At 36.9% G+C, this 15,524-nt stretch overlaps 1 protein-coding gene across 2 annotated transcripts; it reads right to left on the bottom strand.

The window, feature by feature from the left end:
* Nucleotides 1-1,370: 1,370 nt before the first annotated feature.
* Nucleotides 1,371-8,823, bottom strand: LOC139738198 (uncharacterized). 2 transcript variants are annotated; one of them, XM_071648858.1, is made up of 4 exons: nucleotides 8,651-8,823; nucleotides 5,277-5,582; nucleotides 3,648-3,989; nucleotides 1,371-1,692 (listed from the first exon to the last, which is right to left on the bottom strand). In XM_071648858.1, exons 2-4 carry the CDS (start codon nucleotides 5,572-5,574, stop codon nucleotides 1,574-1,576), a joined length of 759 nt encoding a protein of 252 aa, XP_071504959.1. In that variant the 5' UTR covers nucleotides 5,575-5,582; nucleotides 8,651-8,823; the 3' UTR covers nucleotides 1,371-1,573. The 2 variants fall into 2 exon arrangements, with proteins under 2 accessions (XP_071504959.1, XP_071504960.1); XM_071648859.1 differs by having other exon boundaries at nucleotides 3,648-3,851.
* Nucleotides 8,824-15,524: the final 6,701 nt, after the last annotated feature.

Raw genomic sequence — 15,524 nt, 5'->3', positions numbered from 1 at the left:
AGCTGCATGTTTGTGATCTTCGATCTGGAACATTGACCTTTCATTCCTGTAAGGCAGTCAATTGCTGATTCATTTCTATCCTGATTAGCAGATCGCTTTACAAATGAAAATTTCTGGCTACACTTATGGTGCACGAATTAGATTTTAGACCAACGTGTAGTGATCTCTGATCTTGACCTTTCAGTTTAAGATCACACTGTCTTGCTGTACATTGTATAAACCAATTAACATTCAATACAATTATGGATCATCAAAATATAAGTCTTTTGAAAGACTTTCATGTTCATATTAAAGATTGAAAACACAATACCATCTACACACAACAAAAAGTCTCCCCCCCCCCCCCGAAACAAAATGGGGTGACTTTTGAACACATAGATTTTGAGCATAATAAGTTGGTAAGGATATTCTTACACTTATTGACTAACTTTCGAGAGAAAATGACAGAGATGTGTCGAGTCATGCATGAGTGTGCATGTATTAATGACAAAATTTTCACTTTTCAAAAGTCACCAGAGTAAATGTTGGGTCTGCAAAACATTTTTATTTCTGGTGAATGTTTAAGTGCTATTACTGTGTTATTATCCATTCTCTGACACACCCCCCCCCCCCCCCGACACATGATACTACACTCCAGCATTCCTTGCCCCATCTTTACAGTGAACTCATTAATAACTCAACATAACTCCCTCTTGTGTTCACAGAATAATTATGTGCTGTAATATAAAGGCAAAATATCTGATGTCAATTCTTTCAATAGATTGAATCATTGAATGGATTTTGCAGTTACAGGAGGGTCGAACATAGCTATTCCCCAAATAAAATTGAGTTCACATAACTGTAGAAAAAAAAAGAGAAAAAAATGTATCAGGATAGGAGTGAAAGGTCAAAAGCTGGATAAAACAACATGATTTAAACATACACCAGACCCACACACCCCCTCCCCACTATCCCCCAAAAGTACTCTTACAATGTTGTCTTCAATGTATGTTCACTCATGCATGACTGAACAGATTATTCTCATTTTCACATGGATATTTGCCAATAATAATGTAGAAATACTCCTGCAAAGCATCATTTTTTTTTTACATATTACATGTACTCATATATTCTTATTTTTATCCATAAATATTTCAGCATTGCAAATTCCAAGCTTAAATTATGACTGGAAAGCAGCATAATTTGTATTTATGTGCCAAGCCTTGGTGAACTTGACGATCCAGTCAAAGAGACTCTTTCCACCTCCCAGTTTTGACCTTTGAACTTGAGGTATTGTGTAGAGCTATGCTTCATTTGACACTCCTTTGCCAATACTTAAAGAATCTTCATAAACTATTTTCTTAAATCAAAATAATGATACACTGTACATGGGTTGGGTGGAAGACAGATTGACAGATGGGAATTCCAGAAGCATTAACAATGAGTTCAAACTGTGATATTGGGACATTATTTTCTGTAAAAACTGAGGTTGACACATCATGTGTGGATGTATGCACACATAAGATATCAAAAATAGATAAGACTTTTACATACTCTTTTACAAGGTGTACGTTTATACCATGACATATCTATTTCATGAATTTTGTGAAGGCTCAAAGCTGCGTCCCTCTGGAGAACTCCGATACACGCCGGCTTCCGGCTCCAAATACTGTCCTTGTCTTACATCTTCCATCAGTGGACTGGCTTCTGATGCTGCAGACCATGCAGTATTTGAAAAGGAAGGACAAAAACAAAAGCACACACAGTGGAGTTATTGCATGACACTTTACTTCTTGCACAAGAAACTCAACTTTTGGTGTCGTGGTGTTTCTTTTTTTTCTAATGCTTGCATTTTATTTGGGCATTTACAAGATGTCATCATACTGAGCTTACAGGAATACTGAAGCATAAGAATTATGTAGATATGCTATTGTATGCCATTGTCTCTATAGAATTGAAGATTACCAATTGCGTGTAGGGTTTCAATTTCATAACACATGGAATTCACATATATGCTCTGCAAACTATTCAATGAAAATTCTAACTTTAAACGGATTACAAATTATGTGTTGACAGCTATCTAGTGATCATATTTTATCATGAAAGAATCTGTTTAAAAGATGCATAAATATCAAAGTGGCATGTTACTGAAAACGATGGAAAAAGATTATATTGTAATCATCTGCTTGTAGTATAACCTTTTAAGATGGCAATCCCTGGATAGAAGAATAATGCTGATAATCATTTTTTTTTACTATATGAGTCATTGCCACTTTAACAAATCTACTCATTTTTTCCCCTTTAGATTAAAGAAGGTGATTTTGAGTTTCTACTTGTAAGGGAAATCAAAAATTTCATAATGGCAGAGAATATGCTCTTAGTCTAGAAAAAAAAAAAATATTTTCATGCACTACCCTTAATTTGGGTGTTTAACCAGGTGAAGTGGTCCCACCTCACATCCAACTGGACCCCATGGAAGACAAGCTTAACATAGCTGAATTTGGGCTATCCTGCCATCTTCTCAGATGGAAATGAACAAACAAATTTGCACAATATCAATACATACTAATTACTGTAAATAATGAACAGATTTGTCTGTGAATGATGTTGCAGTCATGCATCCACATCTTCATGTTTGTCACAAAATGTGTTGAATGTTTACTTTCCTTGAATTAGATTTCATTTGGAGGAATAGCTGAATTGTTTGACAGAGCAAGTATTCAGGAATTTGAACATTTTTACCTGACCTTTGATCCCATGGAACTGAATTCTTAAAAATAATCACTAAGGGGTAACATCCAATTTCACATGACAATATTTTGAGCTATTTTCAAAATATGGGGAAATTATCACATTTTAATATTTTCACTGCCCTTTGACCCCAGGGCCGAAATCTTTCCCTTAAAAATCATTGTACAGTGTATGTGCAGTAATGCATGTCATACAGTATGTTTTTATACCTCGTTTGATTAAATGTATGCATTGAGTAATCTAAAAGGTATGGAGGAAAAAAAGAATAGCATTGAATAGTAGAATTTTAGCATTTAAACCTGACCCTTGATCATTTGACACATGACCCCAAATTCCTCAAGACAATCACTGCCAGGCAGTACAGGCATTTACTGAAGTTTCATGAATATGCCTTGAGCCACTTCTGAGGCATGGAGAAAAAAGTAAAATTTTAGAAATTTGCTTGACCTTTGACCTTTGACACATTGGGCCAAAACTTTCCCTATAAAATGCTTACCTGGTGATACTCAATGTATACACTAGGTTTCAACAAAGAAAAAAAAATTCAGGCATTGCATAGATATGGGGAAAATAGAGAAATTCTAAGAATTTGACCTTGACCTATGACCTTGAGCATGTGCACCCAAGGTTGATTGGCACAAATTTGTCTACTCATATGCATATGCCAAGTGTCAGTAGGATACCTCAAACAATTTTTAAGGTACACTATCCACAATATTGATTACGGATGCATGGACAGAAAGAAAGACAAAGGATGGAAGGATGGAAGGATGGACGGACAGAAAACCCAAAAACATAATTCCTCCAGCGACACTTCATGGCAGAGGCATAAAGACACGAAAGCATGGGCAAGAGTTTCTAATCTCATGGTAGATACAATTGCACTCCCTAAATAAAAAGACAACTAGTGAACTCACCTTCAAAGACTTCACTGATTTCATCCTCACTTGTATCCACTAAACCTGGGTCCAAACCATCCAAGAATTCAACAGCAACCGACAGCCGATGTTTCTTCAAGATCCTCCTCAGGTCTTGGGCAGATTGGAAACTTGAACCATGCTGGTTCTTCCACTGAATCACAGCCTTGAACATAGCATCTTTGTATTGCGGACTGACTGTACCTATGAGGTTCGAGAGACGTGCTTCGGTCAAACCAAGTTTCATAGCAAGGCGGCGGTAACATTTGGCACAGTTCATCTCAGAGGCAAGATCATAGAAGAGTTTGTCCTGGGAGAGACATCTCCTTTCCTGTTGCATATCTGAAAAGGATTATCATTATCATCTTATTACAGGGAAATTTATCCCAAATCTAAATATTCAGTCAATGGATGGATATAAGTAGGTCGTATAAAGCGAACTTTTTCTATCATTGGTCTTTGAATTGACAGTTCAACTCCCTGTGATCACTGCAAGAAACACCAAGAAAAAAAAATTACAAATTTGCAATCCGTTAACGCAAACAAATCTTCATGATACAGGATGTAGAAGCAAACATTACCCCCCCCCCCCCCTCACACACACACAAACAATCTTTGGGTGTGTTTGAGCGCTCTGCTAAAGCGAACTGTACCATACCTTACCCGTGCCACAGGAGCGCTCAAACGCTCCTATGTGTACCATACTGTACGAAACCAAAAATGGAACCACTTTCCGATGCGCTCCATAAGGGTACCAAAAGCGTACAAAAGTACAATGTATAACATGCACATACATCATGATGCAAAGAGTTTATTCTCTTTGTTCGAGACAGCTGTAAGTTATGCAACCGTGCCAGGTGAATGACCCTCTTGCTACAAAATGCATGACCACCACTAGATTTAACTTAAATGAGGTACTGTCTGACATGATGTGACTAGGAGTGCGAGTGTGGAATGTGTGAGACTCCATCAGGTGGGAAATGGGGACAGCAGGAGTATAAACAGCAATTCAAAATCGGGCAAGCCAGGTGGAGAGAAGTTTTGGTTCACTGGTTTTCTTTTGCATCCAAAACCAAAATTGTTGTTTTTGTTTTTTTGTTTTGTCTGTTGGCAACACAATACCAACTAAATTACTCACAGGCTAGGATACCTGGCAGGTTATTTATGGCAGGGAACAATTTTCCAACTCATATTTGATTAGTAATTTCAGCCGATGAACAATATTTCAAGTGGTATCCTGTACACTTCTATGGAAAAAACTGCTACACAAAAGTTGGTTTGTATAGCAGTGGTGTAAAAATGCATAGCAAATTGCGATGCGATACCAGGAAAATTATTCCCTGTATGGAGCAAGTTAACACGGAACAGCTTATTAATGCTATACATAGCAAAAAACAATACCCTTCACCATTATGATTATATGGTAGTTATGTTATGCGTAAGTTGGCTTTCCATACTCTGATCGTTTTCAATGTGTTGTGCACGCTATTTGGTGCTTATTGTGCATGCTTATTGCGGTTGACTCGGTCATGGCCAATAAATTCCTGAACACTACATACCAAGATCATGTGATATTTATCCTTATTTACGGGCGTTTTCTGTCTCTGTGCTATCAGACATTATACTCACTTTGTTCCAATATATCTGCTGCTGCTGTTTGTTTGCATTCTCTCAAGATTTCAATGAGCTCCCTGCACTTGCCATCATCACTGCCATGTTCATTCCGCCATTCTAACAAACATCTGAAAACTACGTCCTCATAATCAATCTGTGTCTTCCCAATGAGGTTTGATACTTCTGGCTTGGAACCTAAAAGATCCATTGCCAATGGTACATATTTCTCAGGTGCATCAATGTGTTCAACTAAGTCATAGATGTGCATGTCACTGCTGAGTACAACAGAAGGTTCATCATCTCTTGCTGCCATTGCAGAGTCTGAAACAGGAAAAAAAAAGAAGACAAATTTTCATTCTAAAGAACATTTGAAAGTACTGTACAAGCTGAAATTTTCGTGGTGGTTTTATTTTCACAAATTTCGTGAATCGCCTTTGATCCACGAAAATAACAACATGTGAAAAAAACAATGCCCAAATAACTAAGTTCAATTAGACCCTCGCAACCGCGAAATTAACAACAGGCAAAAATGTCCTCCAAGTAGCAATTCGCGAAAATATCTGTACGCGTAGATTTCAGCTCGTACAGTATTCTTTGGCAACTACTAGATACTGACATAACATACAATGTGCAACTTCAACAATTCACACTGTATGCCAATACAATGCTCATACATGTAAAATAAACCTTCAGTTTTCCAAACTTTTCATACAGAAACGATGACTTCTATAATGACAAATATCTGTCAAGCTCCCTTTCAAAGAACATGCATTCGTACAAATGCATGCACAGGTACAATTAACAGCACCAGCGGATCCAGGGGGAGCGCACTGGGCATTCCCCCCCCCCCCCATTATTTTTTTTTCTTATTAAAAACAAAAGAAATAAGATCAAATGAGGTAGGGGTGCGTGCACCCCCTTTAATTTTGTAAAGGCGCCCCCTCTTTAAGGAATTCCTGGATCCACCCCTGATTAACGCATTGTGATTTAATATAGACAATGCCTGTCACAGTTAGCAAGTGCAGAGCCACTGCAAGGATGACAGGACCCGTACAAAACCCTGAAATACATGTATGTGGATTGTGTGAATGCAGCAATTAGTGCACTCCCGTTATAATGAACACGGTTATAACGAAATTCCGGTTATAACGAAGTAAAAATTTGGGCTGCAATGTCATCCACTCTATTTATTTCTATTGTTTATTTGTTCAGTTATAACGAAATTCCGTTATAACGAAAGAAAACTGCCGGTCCCGAGGACTTCGTTATAACGGGAGTCCACTGTACTAGTAGAGCACATCAGTGAAAGTTAAGAGGAAAATCGGACAATCCATTCAGAAGTTATGAATTTTTATAGTTTTGTTGCTGCCATTGCTGGATGAATAGACAAATAAAAAAACACAGATCGTGATATATTATATGGAGAATGATTATATAAAGAAAATATAAAGAAAATTCCACAAAATTTATTTTACAAAAAGTACACATTCCCTTGACTTGTTACTGACATTTATATGGTAATGATATAACTCCCCCTGCTTTTTGAAAGAGGCAAGTCAAGAGCTCTTTCATTGTGGGAGAAAAGTGAAAATATGCTATTTTTTAAAAATATTTTCTTTGAAATGCTTTCCTTATATGCGACGTCTTGGAATGTTCTTGGTCTTCTCATCCAGCAATGATGGCACCAAAATTTTAAACATTCATAACTTTTGAACAGATTATTCAGTTTCCCTCAAACTTTCACTGATGTGTTCTAATAATATTACTACATTCATGTAATCCACATGTTTATTTGGGTTTCACTCCCCTTTATGAGTACGACCTTCATCCCAATTGGGCAACTGTCAATGCTGAAGAGATTAGAACTTTGGAGTTCTCTGGGCAGAGGGAGAGCTCAGTCAGTATCTATCTATGATCTGCCTTTCAATCAAATGGCTGGGGTTCAGGCTTGGGTTTAAATCCCACTGAGTCTTGCAGAGCAATGTTGTGCATTAATTATGTCATATGTCGATCAAACCGACTGTGTTGCCATATTCGTACGCTTATCAAGACCTCGCTACAACAGTGATACGATGGGAGCGACAGTGATACGTTTACACTGGGCTCATGCTACGATCTCAAGTGATCGGGATATAAAAAGGGTTTCATGATTGAATTTTTTCAGGCAGATGTCAGTGTCAGATCAACATGGATATGCAGAATATGGTTCTACCCTTACTTTTAAGCATTCTAGAACACACCAGTTAGAACCTGATGTGAAATTGCACTATTGATTAGTTAAGTCATCCATTCAAATAAAAGGGTAAAACGTGTATTTATATTAAAGAACTAGCTTAAAAGCAAACTACAAATCGTATCCTACAATGAGACAATTTTATGAAGATATAATTGAAAAGATTATGACTTAATTACTTTCATTGTCTTGCAATGGTATATGACAAACAAACAATTTAATAAACAGAGCAGATTCGTACCGAGTGTACGTGGAAAAATGAATTTTATACATTTTTCTCCATGTTCACCTTCCTGGTCTGTGCATAACTTTCTATCGTTCATGGTTGGTTCCTGTTACTTAATACTGTAAAAGTGGTAATTTTCATGGGCGATGGGAGCCGCTTTTGATGCACTTGAGTTACGCTTTGCGCGATGCTACCCCGTCAAAGTTACGAATGTGGCACTTTTAATGCGCTCGTGAGGCGATGGTGATACGCTCTAAAACCACGGCCATCGGTCGCGACCTCGCTATGGAAGTTTTGGACATGTTCAAAACTTCCGTAGTGAGGTCGCTGACCATGGCGTTGTGATGGTGGCGATCCTCCGCGCTTCTGAACCGCTCAAGATACGATGGAGAAGATTTAAAGCGCTCAAGCCATGATCCGCCGCACTTTGTCGATTTTTGATGATCGTAGCGGAATCGCTGTCTAGTGAGATGGGGGTAGAACATACATGGTGAGATTACACTAGAGTGCATCACAATTGTGCTAGTAAGATAGAGTCACGATAGACGTCATCTTTCTCTACCATGCCATCCATGCCACAACTTTTGCAGACCCCACTGCACTGACCAGACGCCATGCGAATAACTGCAAACACACTTGGACTCTAACTACACGCAGCCGCTGTCGTGAATTCGCACAGCGGTCTGGTCAGGCTATTGGACTCTGCGATGGGGACACAACGTTGGGGTAATTTAAAGTATCGGAATCTAGCAGACAATTTTCGGGCAATTGTGCACTTTTACTGTCAAACCCGCGATGCCTGATCGGTAGTGTGTACTAGTACATGCACACGAATTTGCTCGCACTGCTCGATTCGGGTAATCTCGCACCGATAATGGACGTTATAGGGCCGCACAATTGCCCAATTAATTAAAGAATGAAGCTACATACCACATGCATGCGTACCCAGGTCCAAGCCCAGTCTGTCGTGACTGTCTCCTGATCCTGTCAACCTCCGAGAAAGAAGACATTCATGGCAAAAATACAATAACAATGTACAAAATGTACTCTGTTTTTCTGTGGGGTATTTCGCTTTCGTGCACACAGCATGTAGCACAATCAGCCACTCGGGCCTACACTGCACCGACTGTGCGGGTGGCTTGAGCTCGAGAAGGTTGGGGAAATCCCCAGGTTCTTCCCGTTTGCACGCGTTTATGGCACGCCATCAGGGATTTTGTTATTTACTGGTATGTTCAACAACAACAACAAAAAAAAAAAAAATCAAGGAACAAGATAATGCAATCCACAAGGTATTCAGTATAAAAATATTTACAATGCATAAAAATATGTGCGATCAAAAATAATAACCATAAGCAAACGGCCAAATATATGTAAAACACAAAATATACCTAATGCACAAGATTGGTCAACTAATATGCAAGCCACTTGAAATACTCAAGGCACTGATTAAGTTCCATACCATGCATAAGAAATGTGGAAGGCCAAAATTGTTAAATGCATGCAAGACGCAAAGCATATTCAGGGCACACATAAAAGTGCAATATGCACAATAATGCATTACACAAAATACCTGTATTAATGCAGAAATATGTGTAAAGGAAAAAATACATATTCAGGGCCTAAACTATGCAAGACCAAAATATATGCAAGACACAAGATACATGCAATTCACACACACATACACACACAGACCAGTGCAATGAGCAATATTATTATAGCAATATACATGCAAGGCACCAAATTGATCAAGTCACAAAATATACAACGTGCATTCCACAAAACCTAGGAAATATGTTATGCAAAAATATGATTAATTCAATAATTTTATATGCAAAGACAAACGCTCATATTCAAGGTTTAAAAAATGTGTGCAAGACACAAAATAATTGATTATATATGGTTGCAGCGTTTACATGTTATCAAAATAAAACAACATTTCAACCATAATCTGTGTCAACATAGGTTGAGACCGACTATTCCTCATAGATATGGTATGTGTAATCCCGTCCGATTTTCATCCTCGGTGATCACGTCAAACTCCCGCAGATCGTTCAGCTAGCTACGTTTGCTAGTATGCCATTGGCATCAGAATGTTCGTAAAAGTGAAACATGGCTGGAAGCGCCATAATACTTAAAGCAACCAACGATGACTTGCATATAATTTGTAACATGCAGCAATTTTGTTACTTGCATAATTCCATGCATATTCTTTGTGTCTTGAATATATTTTCTTGGCCTTTGATATACATTTTTGCCTGCCTTACACATATCTTTACGCTTTGCACATTTTGTATTGAAGTCTTTGAGGTTTGCATATATCTTGTGACATTTAGAAGTTTTCACTTGCACATATTTTGCATATTTCAGTTCAAATTTATTTCATATTTCCATTTTCTCAATGATGACATTACAAAATTATTGACAACAAAACAAGAGTACAAAATATATACAATCATGTCTTTTGATTGTAGAAGAAAAAGAAAAAGAAAATATACTTGACACAAATGTACATGGTCACATCGTATGAAAATGTCACTAGTAAGTATAAGAAATATGATGGGGCCTACATAAAAGCTTTAAAGCTTGTAAAACTGTAGGTTCCCGAGTTCATTAGGCATAATTATAATTTTACACGGAGAACGGATATGTTTGTCTTGACCAACTTAAATTACACCAGTACAAAAAATCGATGAGTAAACTAATGAACCACATAGATATCGCACAAATCAGACTGCATACAAATCTCGCAGTGTTTGAATAACAAAAATGCTATATTATTAAAAGATGTATCGGTACCATGAAATCACTTAAATAACTTGGTGCTGCGGACAAGGACAAAAGACTGGGAGCATAAAAAGGTTGCTAAAGGCTTCGGTAGTGTGTATCCACTAAGTAATAACTGTTTTAATTTGCGTTTGAAGGTGAATAAAGATAAGGAAGAAGTGATACCTAGAGGGAGATCATTCCAATATCTGGGTCCAGTAAATATAATTGTCTTCTTTGCAAAAATAGTGCGAGTACGGGGAAGGTGATAGGCGTATATGATATATGATATTGAGCCTTGATATTGAGCATATGATATTGAGCCTTGCATATCTTTCATTTTAAATACTACACACTGTAAATATTTTTCTCCTTGAGCATAATCAACAAATTCTCTAGTGGCGTGTCGTACATTACGGCTCATGTGCAGTACATGTAGCACACTTGGAGCATTGACCTCTTTTCACCTCCCTGTTGATGCCATTCAAGCGATTCTGGTGCAATTACTTTGACACGGCGAATAAAAGCATCATAATATTTTGAATGCGACTTCCTTGAGAGTACAGTAGGAGCCCTGACAGACATTTTACAGGGGTGGATCCAGGAATTCCGTAAAGAGGGGGCGCGTTTACAAAATTAAAGGGGGGCGCACGCACCCCTCCCCCATTTTTTTCTTTTTATTTCTTTTGTTTCAACAAAAAATAAAAGGGGGGGGGGGCGTGCGCCGGTTGCGGTCCTCCCTGGATCCACCACTGTTTTACACAAAGGACCATGCATATAATGTATTAAAAAAAAATATGCACAAGATAGCAAAAGAATACAGTGATAGAATAACCCCACGCCCTCAAAAAAAAAAGTTAAACATATTCATTTTAACTATTGCACAATGAAATCAACCTGTACTACGAAACATACACAAATATTGCAATTACAATTTTTAATGTCACTATACTCATAATGGATAAGTTGAATGTGTGTGAATTGTGTATACCGTCAATGCAGGTGCTATCAAAAACTTTCCTCAAATCAACACAATGATATTTCACAAAAATGATAAGTTTGATTGATGAAAAAAATATATATTTTCTCACATCTTCTCGTATTAAACAGACATTAACTCTCATTGAAAAAAGTACATTCAATCTACACACAACACATTAAAAGGGAAATCCAGTCCAAATATAAGTTAGTGTGATAAGAAAAAGTACAATATCACAAGTTCCACGGTAAAATTTTGATCAAATTGAGTATAATATAAGCAAGTCAAAACATATTGAAGTTTTTTCTAATTTTTCAGGAAACAGTTCTTGAACGGTCAATATGAATAAAAGGCAAATGCAAAGTGAGCATGTCATCCCCTCTCACTTGCCATATAGTTTGTACATAAAATTTTGAAATTTCCCGTTTTTCACTCAAATGCATTTATGCTTGAGGCTCAGATCCTGATATGTCTTACTGATCACTATTCTGAACTTATTCAACCAGGAATGACATCATGTTTCAGACTTCAATTACAGAAACATTGAATTTTTGTCATTTTTGTACACGATCAATAGAAAATTGTGAGGCTGTGACATGGTTAGCTCACTCTTTACGTATTCATATATCCACTGTACGAGAACTATTTTGCAGAAATTAGAAAAACTTCAGAATGTCATAACTTGCTTTTTTCATCCGATTTCAGTCAAATTTTTACGGTTGAACTCGTAAGTGTCATGTGTAAAAAAAAAAAAAAAATCATGTGTAAGATTTTACTCTTCCTTTATCAGACTGACTTATATCTTGACTGGATTTCCCTTTAAATCAGGGACCCGTTGCATAAAACTACCGTTAAATTTCAATGGTAACTAATACCGTCAAAATTAGGCATCACAGCCAATCAGCATCAAGGATTATAAAATTTACTGCTAATTTGAAGACTTACCGCTAGAAAGGAGCGGTAAGTCCAGCGGTAAGGGTTTTATGCAACAGGGCCCAGGTCTTCGAATCATATAACCATACACTTAAAGTATATTTGATTATTATAATATACATGATGTATAATATAAAAATATGATTTATTACTCGCACATCTATCTCACTCTCCCTCCATCTCCCTCTGCCGCTTCGTCGGAGTTTTGACTTCGAGTGAATGGCAAAGCGAGACCAAACTCGATCGTGGCCTTAAGTAGTTGGAGGAAAGGTTTTCTATTCACCCCCCCCCCCTTCCTTTAGACTCATATTTTCAAATAATTGAACTTGTATTAGTTGTATACAAGAAAACTACTTAGCAATTACGTGATTTAGTTCATTTTTCTTACCTTTGATTAGCGCATTTCTTGTTGTCTTATTGTGAGAATAATATACATGGCATACTTACACGTGAAATCTATTACCACTCAATTCATTGCTGTTTAGTGTTTACTTTGTCATGAGCTCCATAGATTTAGTACACAGTGAAGACGCACGCACGGAACAAAAGGTGGCAGATACATACAACGATTTACCCTTTCACACACTGATTTTTTTTTTTTTTTTTGATCGACAGCTTCCAAAATATCCCATCAAAAGTTTGCACAAGATCGTTGATTTTCAATCTTTAAAATCTAAAAGCTCCCTAGCTCGTATGGGTTATATCATACGCTCTTCCATACCCTTCCCTGCTCGGTCGCTCCACTTAGATATTAGATTTTCAAATCAGTGAGAAAATCAATTACAGAATTTAGTTTTCGGGACTGTTTCTGCAACTTAAACTATAAAAGAGGTTAGGTAAGATAAACTAAACTAAAATGAAATAAATAACCAATTCATAGTCTTAGTTTTTGATTGAAAATTTTCTAAATATTCTTCATAAATGTGCACCAAATCGCTGAATGAATGATAGAAAAAAAAAGCTCCCTCGCGGGAGAGGGAATTCCCCTCAACACCCTCAAACACTCGATCGCTGTGCTTACATTTTACATTTTCAAATGATTTGATTGGTAAATGAGAAAATCGGGAATAAGTGGGACCTACAGCATGGACAGCATTTAGCTTGTTTGGAGCTTTTTTTGAACTTATTTATATATATATATATATATATATATATATATATATATATGTTATGATACAAAATATTTCAACACGTATGCCCCCTTTACTACTGCTTATTTCTGTGTATTTTTGTTAATGCGCATGCGCAATTGTTTGTTGTCATAGAAGAAATCATAACAAAAGAACGCTTTGATCCACTGAGCTGACCCGAGTCCAACGTTACCGGACACCCCGCACTCTCACTTGTTTTGTGGATAATTTATCCACATTTAACACCAGTTAATATCGGTAAGTTTGACAAGAAATATCATTTTATTCATTGTGTGACAATGTATGCAAATATTGATTATTTACAGAGTTATTTGAAGTAATTTTATTGAAATTTATTAGGCACTCTGATGCTGAAGTAAAGGAGAGTCATTGAATATTGATAGATTACACTTTGTCGAATTCTCGCCGGAATAGATTATTCATTTACAAGGCTAAATGTGTGTCATTTAATTTAAGATAAAGAATTTCGTTGACATTCATTGAGTAAGTGCATCTTGTTCAAATCTTTCCTGCCTCTCTGATGATATGATTTATTTGATGTTGCATTGTCAATGCGAAGGATTGAATTGTTGTAAATATAGATTTATCTAACATAAAGAATAAGAAATTTGTGGATTTTGCCATTTTCGTGTGCGGTGTGCCGGTGTTCAAATGCGCTATGTGGATTACTTTTGGGGCACGCGCGGGGTAGCGCTTTCTTGATGCGCGCATCCTTGTAGGTGCACGCGCGTACCCCTGCTTGCTACCCTGGATGGGAATATGACGAAATAATGGCCATTATGACGTCAACAATACTGTTATTATTATGTTAACAATGATCTAATTAGCATATTATTATGCTGTGTAATGAAATTCCTTCTGTTTACATTGCATTATTTACATGTCATCTACTTGACAGTGAGTAATGATGAAATGGATATGTTTTGCAGGTGGCTGAGGCATACTCTCTCCATCACGGAGTTTGTCAGGACTTTGTTGTCTGTCTCCTGTTTTAACGGTAATTATAACCTTTGTAAATTGTAAATATTTTTAATACAATACTACGTTGGCGAGGCTTATATCCAATATGTTTTTATGAATATCTGTACCCTTGTTTTGGATAGGTCGCCAATAATTTGCCACCTGATGTGAGAGGTTTTGCAGGTCTTTGCTTTCATTGGTGTATTTCCTCATTTCTTGTTAGATGTATCTTATTATTGACACACTGTTACGTCAGGTTTTGAATAGTGAAGATAATATTTAAAGCTTAGTTTCTAGAGTTCAAATGAAAATGTGTTTCATGCAGGTCAATAATGATTTTTGTATGAATGTATTCGTAGAAGTAATATCAGTTGTACCATAATGTGTTTCATTGTAATAATTAATGTCATCCATATTATTATTGATTTCCTTTGTTAAAATAAGGGAAAGTATTATTTTACTTCATCGCTATCTTCTTCTCCCTCTTTTCCTTCTACGTCTTCTTCTACTTCTTCTTCTCTTTTTTTACTTCATCTTCTTATTTCCTCGCTCATTATCATGATTATCTTATCGTGTATTCTTCTTATTACAATTGCTGCCATTATTATTAACAGAATAGTTGTTATATATATATATATATATGTATAGATATATATATGTATATATATATATATATATATATAAATCCAACGTATCAACCTACTTTTTTACAATTTTTTTTCTGGAGGTTGTTCAGGAGGTTGTCGAAAGGCATTTGATTATGAAGCCTATGCAAATGAGCTCTTCTGCCTTATTAAAGGCCCGTGGAACCTCCTACCCCCCCCCCCCTCCCTCCTCCTCCCCCCCCCCCCCACACACACAATTTTTCTCTTTTCTTTCTTTTTTTTCTCTTCAAACACAAAATAAAAATAAAACCCCACCCCGCCACACTGACCCTTGAACCGGACGCCATCGACAGCAGCCCCCCCCCCCCCCCACACACACATTAGAAAACTTTCCACAGCCCCTGTGATATATA

Source organism: Diadema antillarum, unplaced genomic scaffold, assembly GCF_040938485.1.
Source record: "Diadema antillarum isolate AM-2024a unplaced genomic scaffold, OU_Dant_1.0 seq00000728_RagTag, whole genome shotgun sequence".
In the NCBI taxonomy this organism is placed as follows: Eukaryota; Metazoa; Echinodermata; class Echinoidea; order Diadematoida; family Diadematidae; genus Diadema; species Diadema antillarum.
This window is presented reverse-complemented; position numbering and strand designations above follow the sequence as displayed.

Bases quoted from the DNA above. Each gene is read 5' to 3' on its own strand.
- LOC139738198 (XM_071648858.1), bottom strand. From the start codon at position 5,574: ATGGCAGCAAGAGATGATGAACCTTCTGTTGTACTCAGCAGTGACATG. The intron at 3,990-5,276 runs GTGAGTATAATG...AATCCTTTTCAG, and splicing joins AGCAGATATATTGGAACAAA to ATATGCAACAGGAAAGGAGA. The intron at 1,693-3,647 runs GTGAGTTCACTA...CATGGTCTGCAG, and splicing joins AATCAGTGAAGTCTTTGAAG to CATCAGAAGCCAGTCCACTG.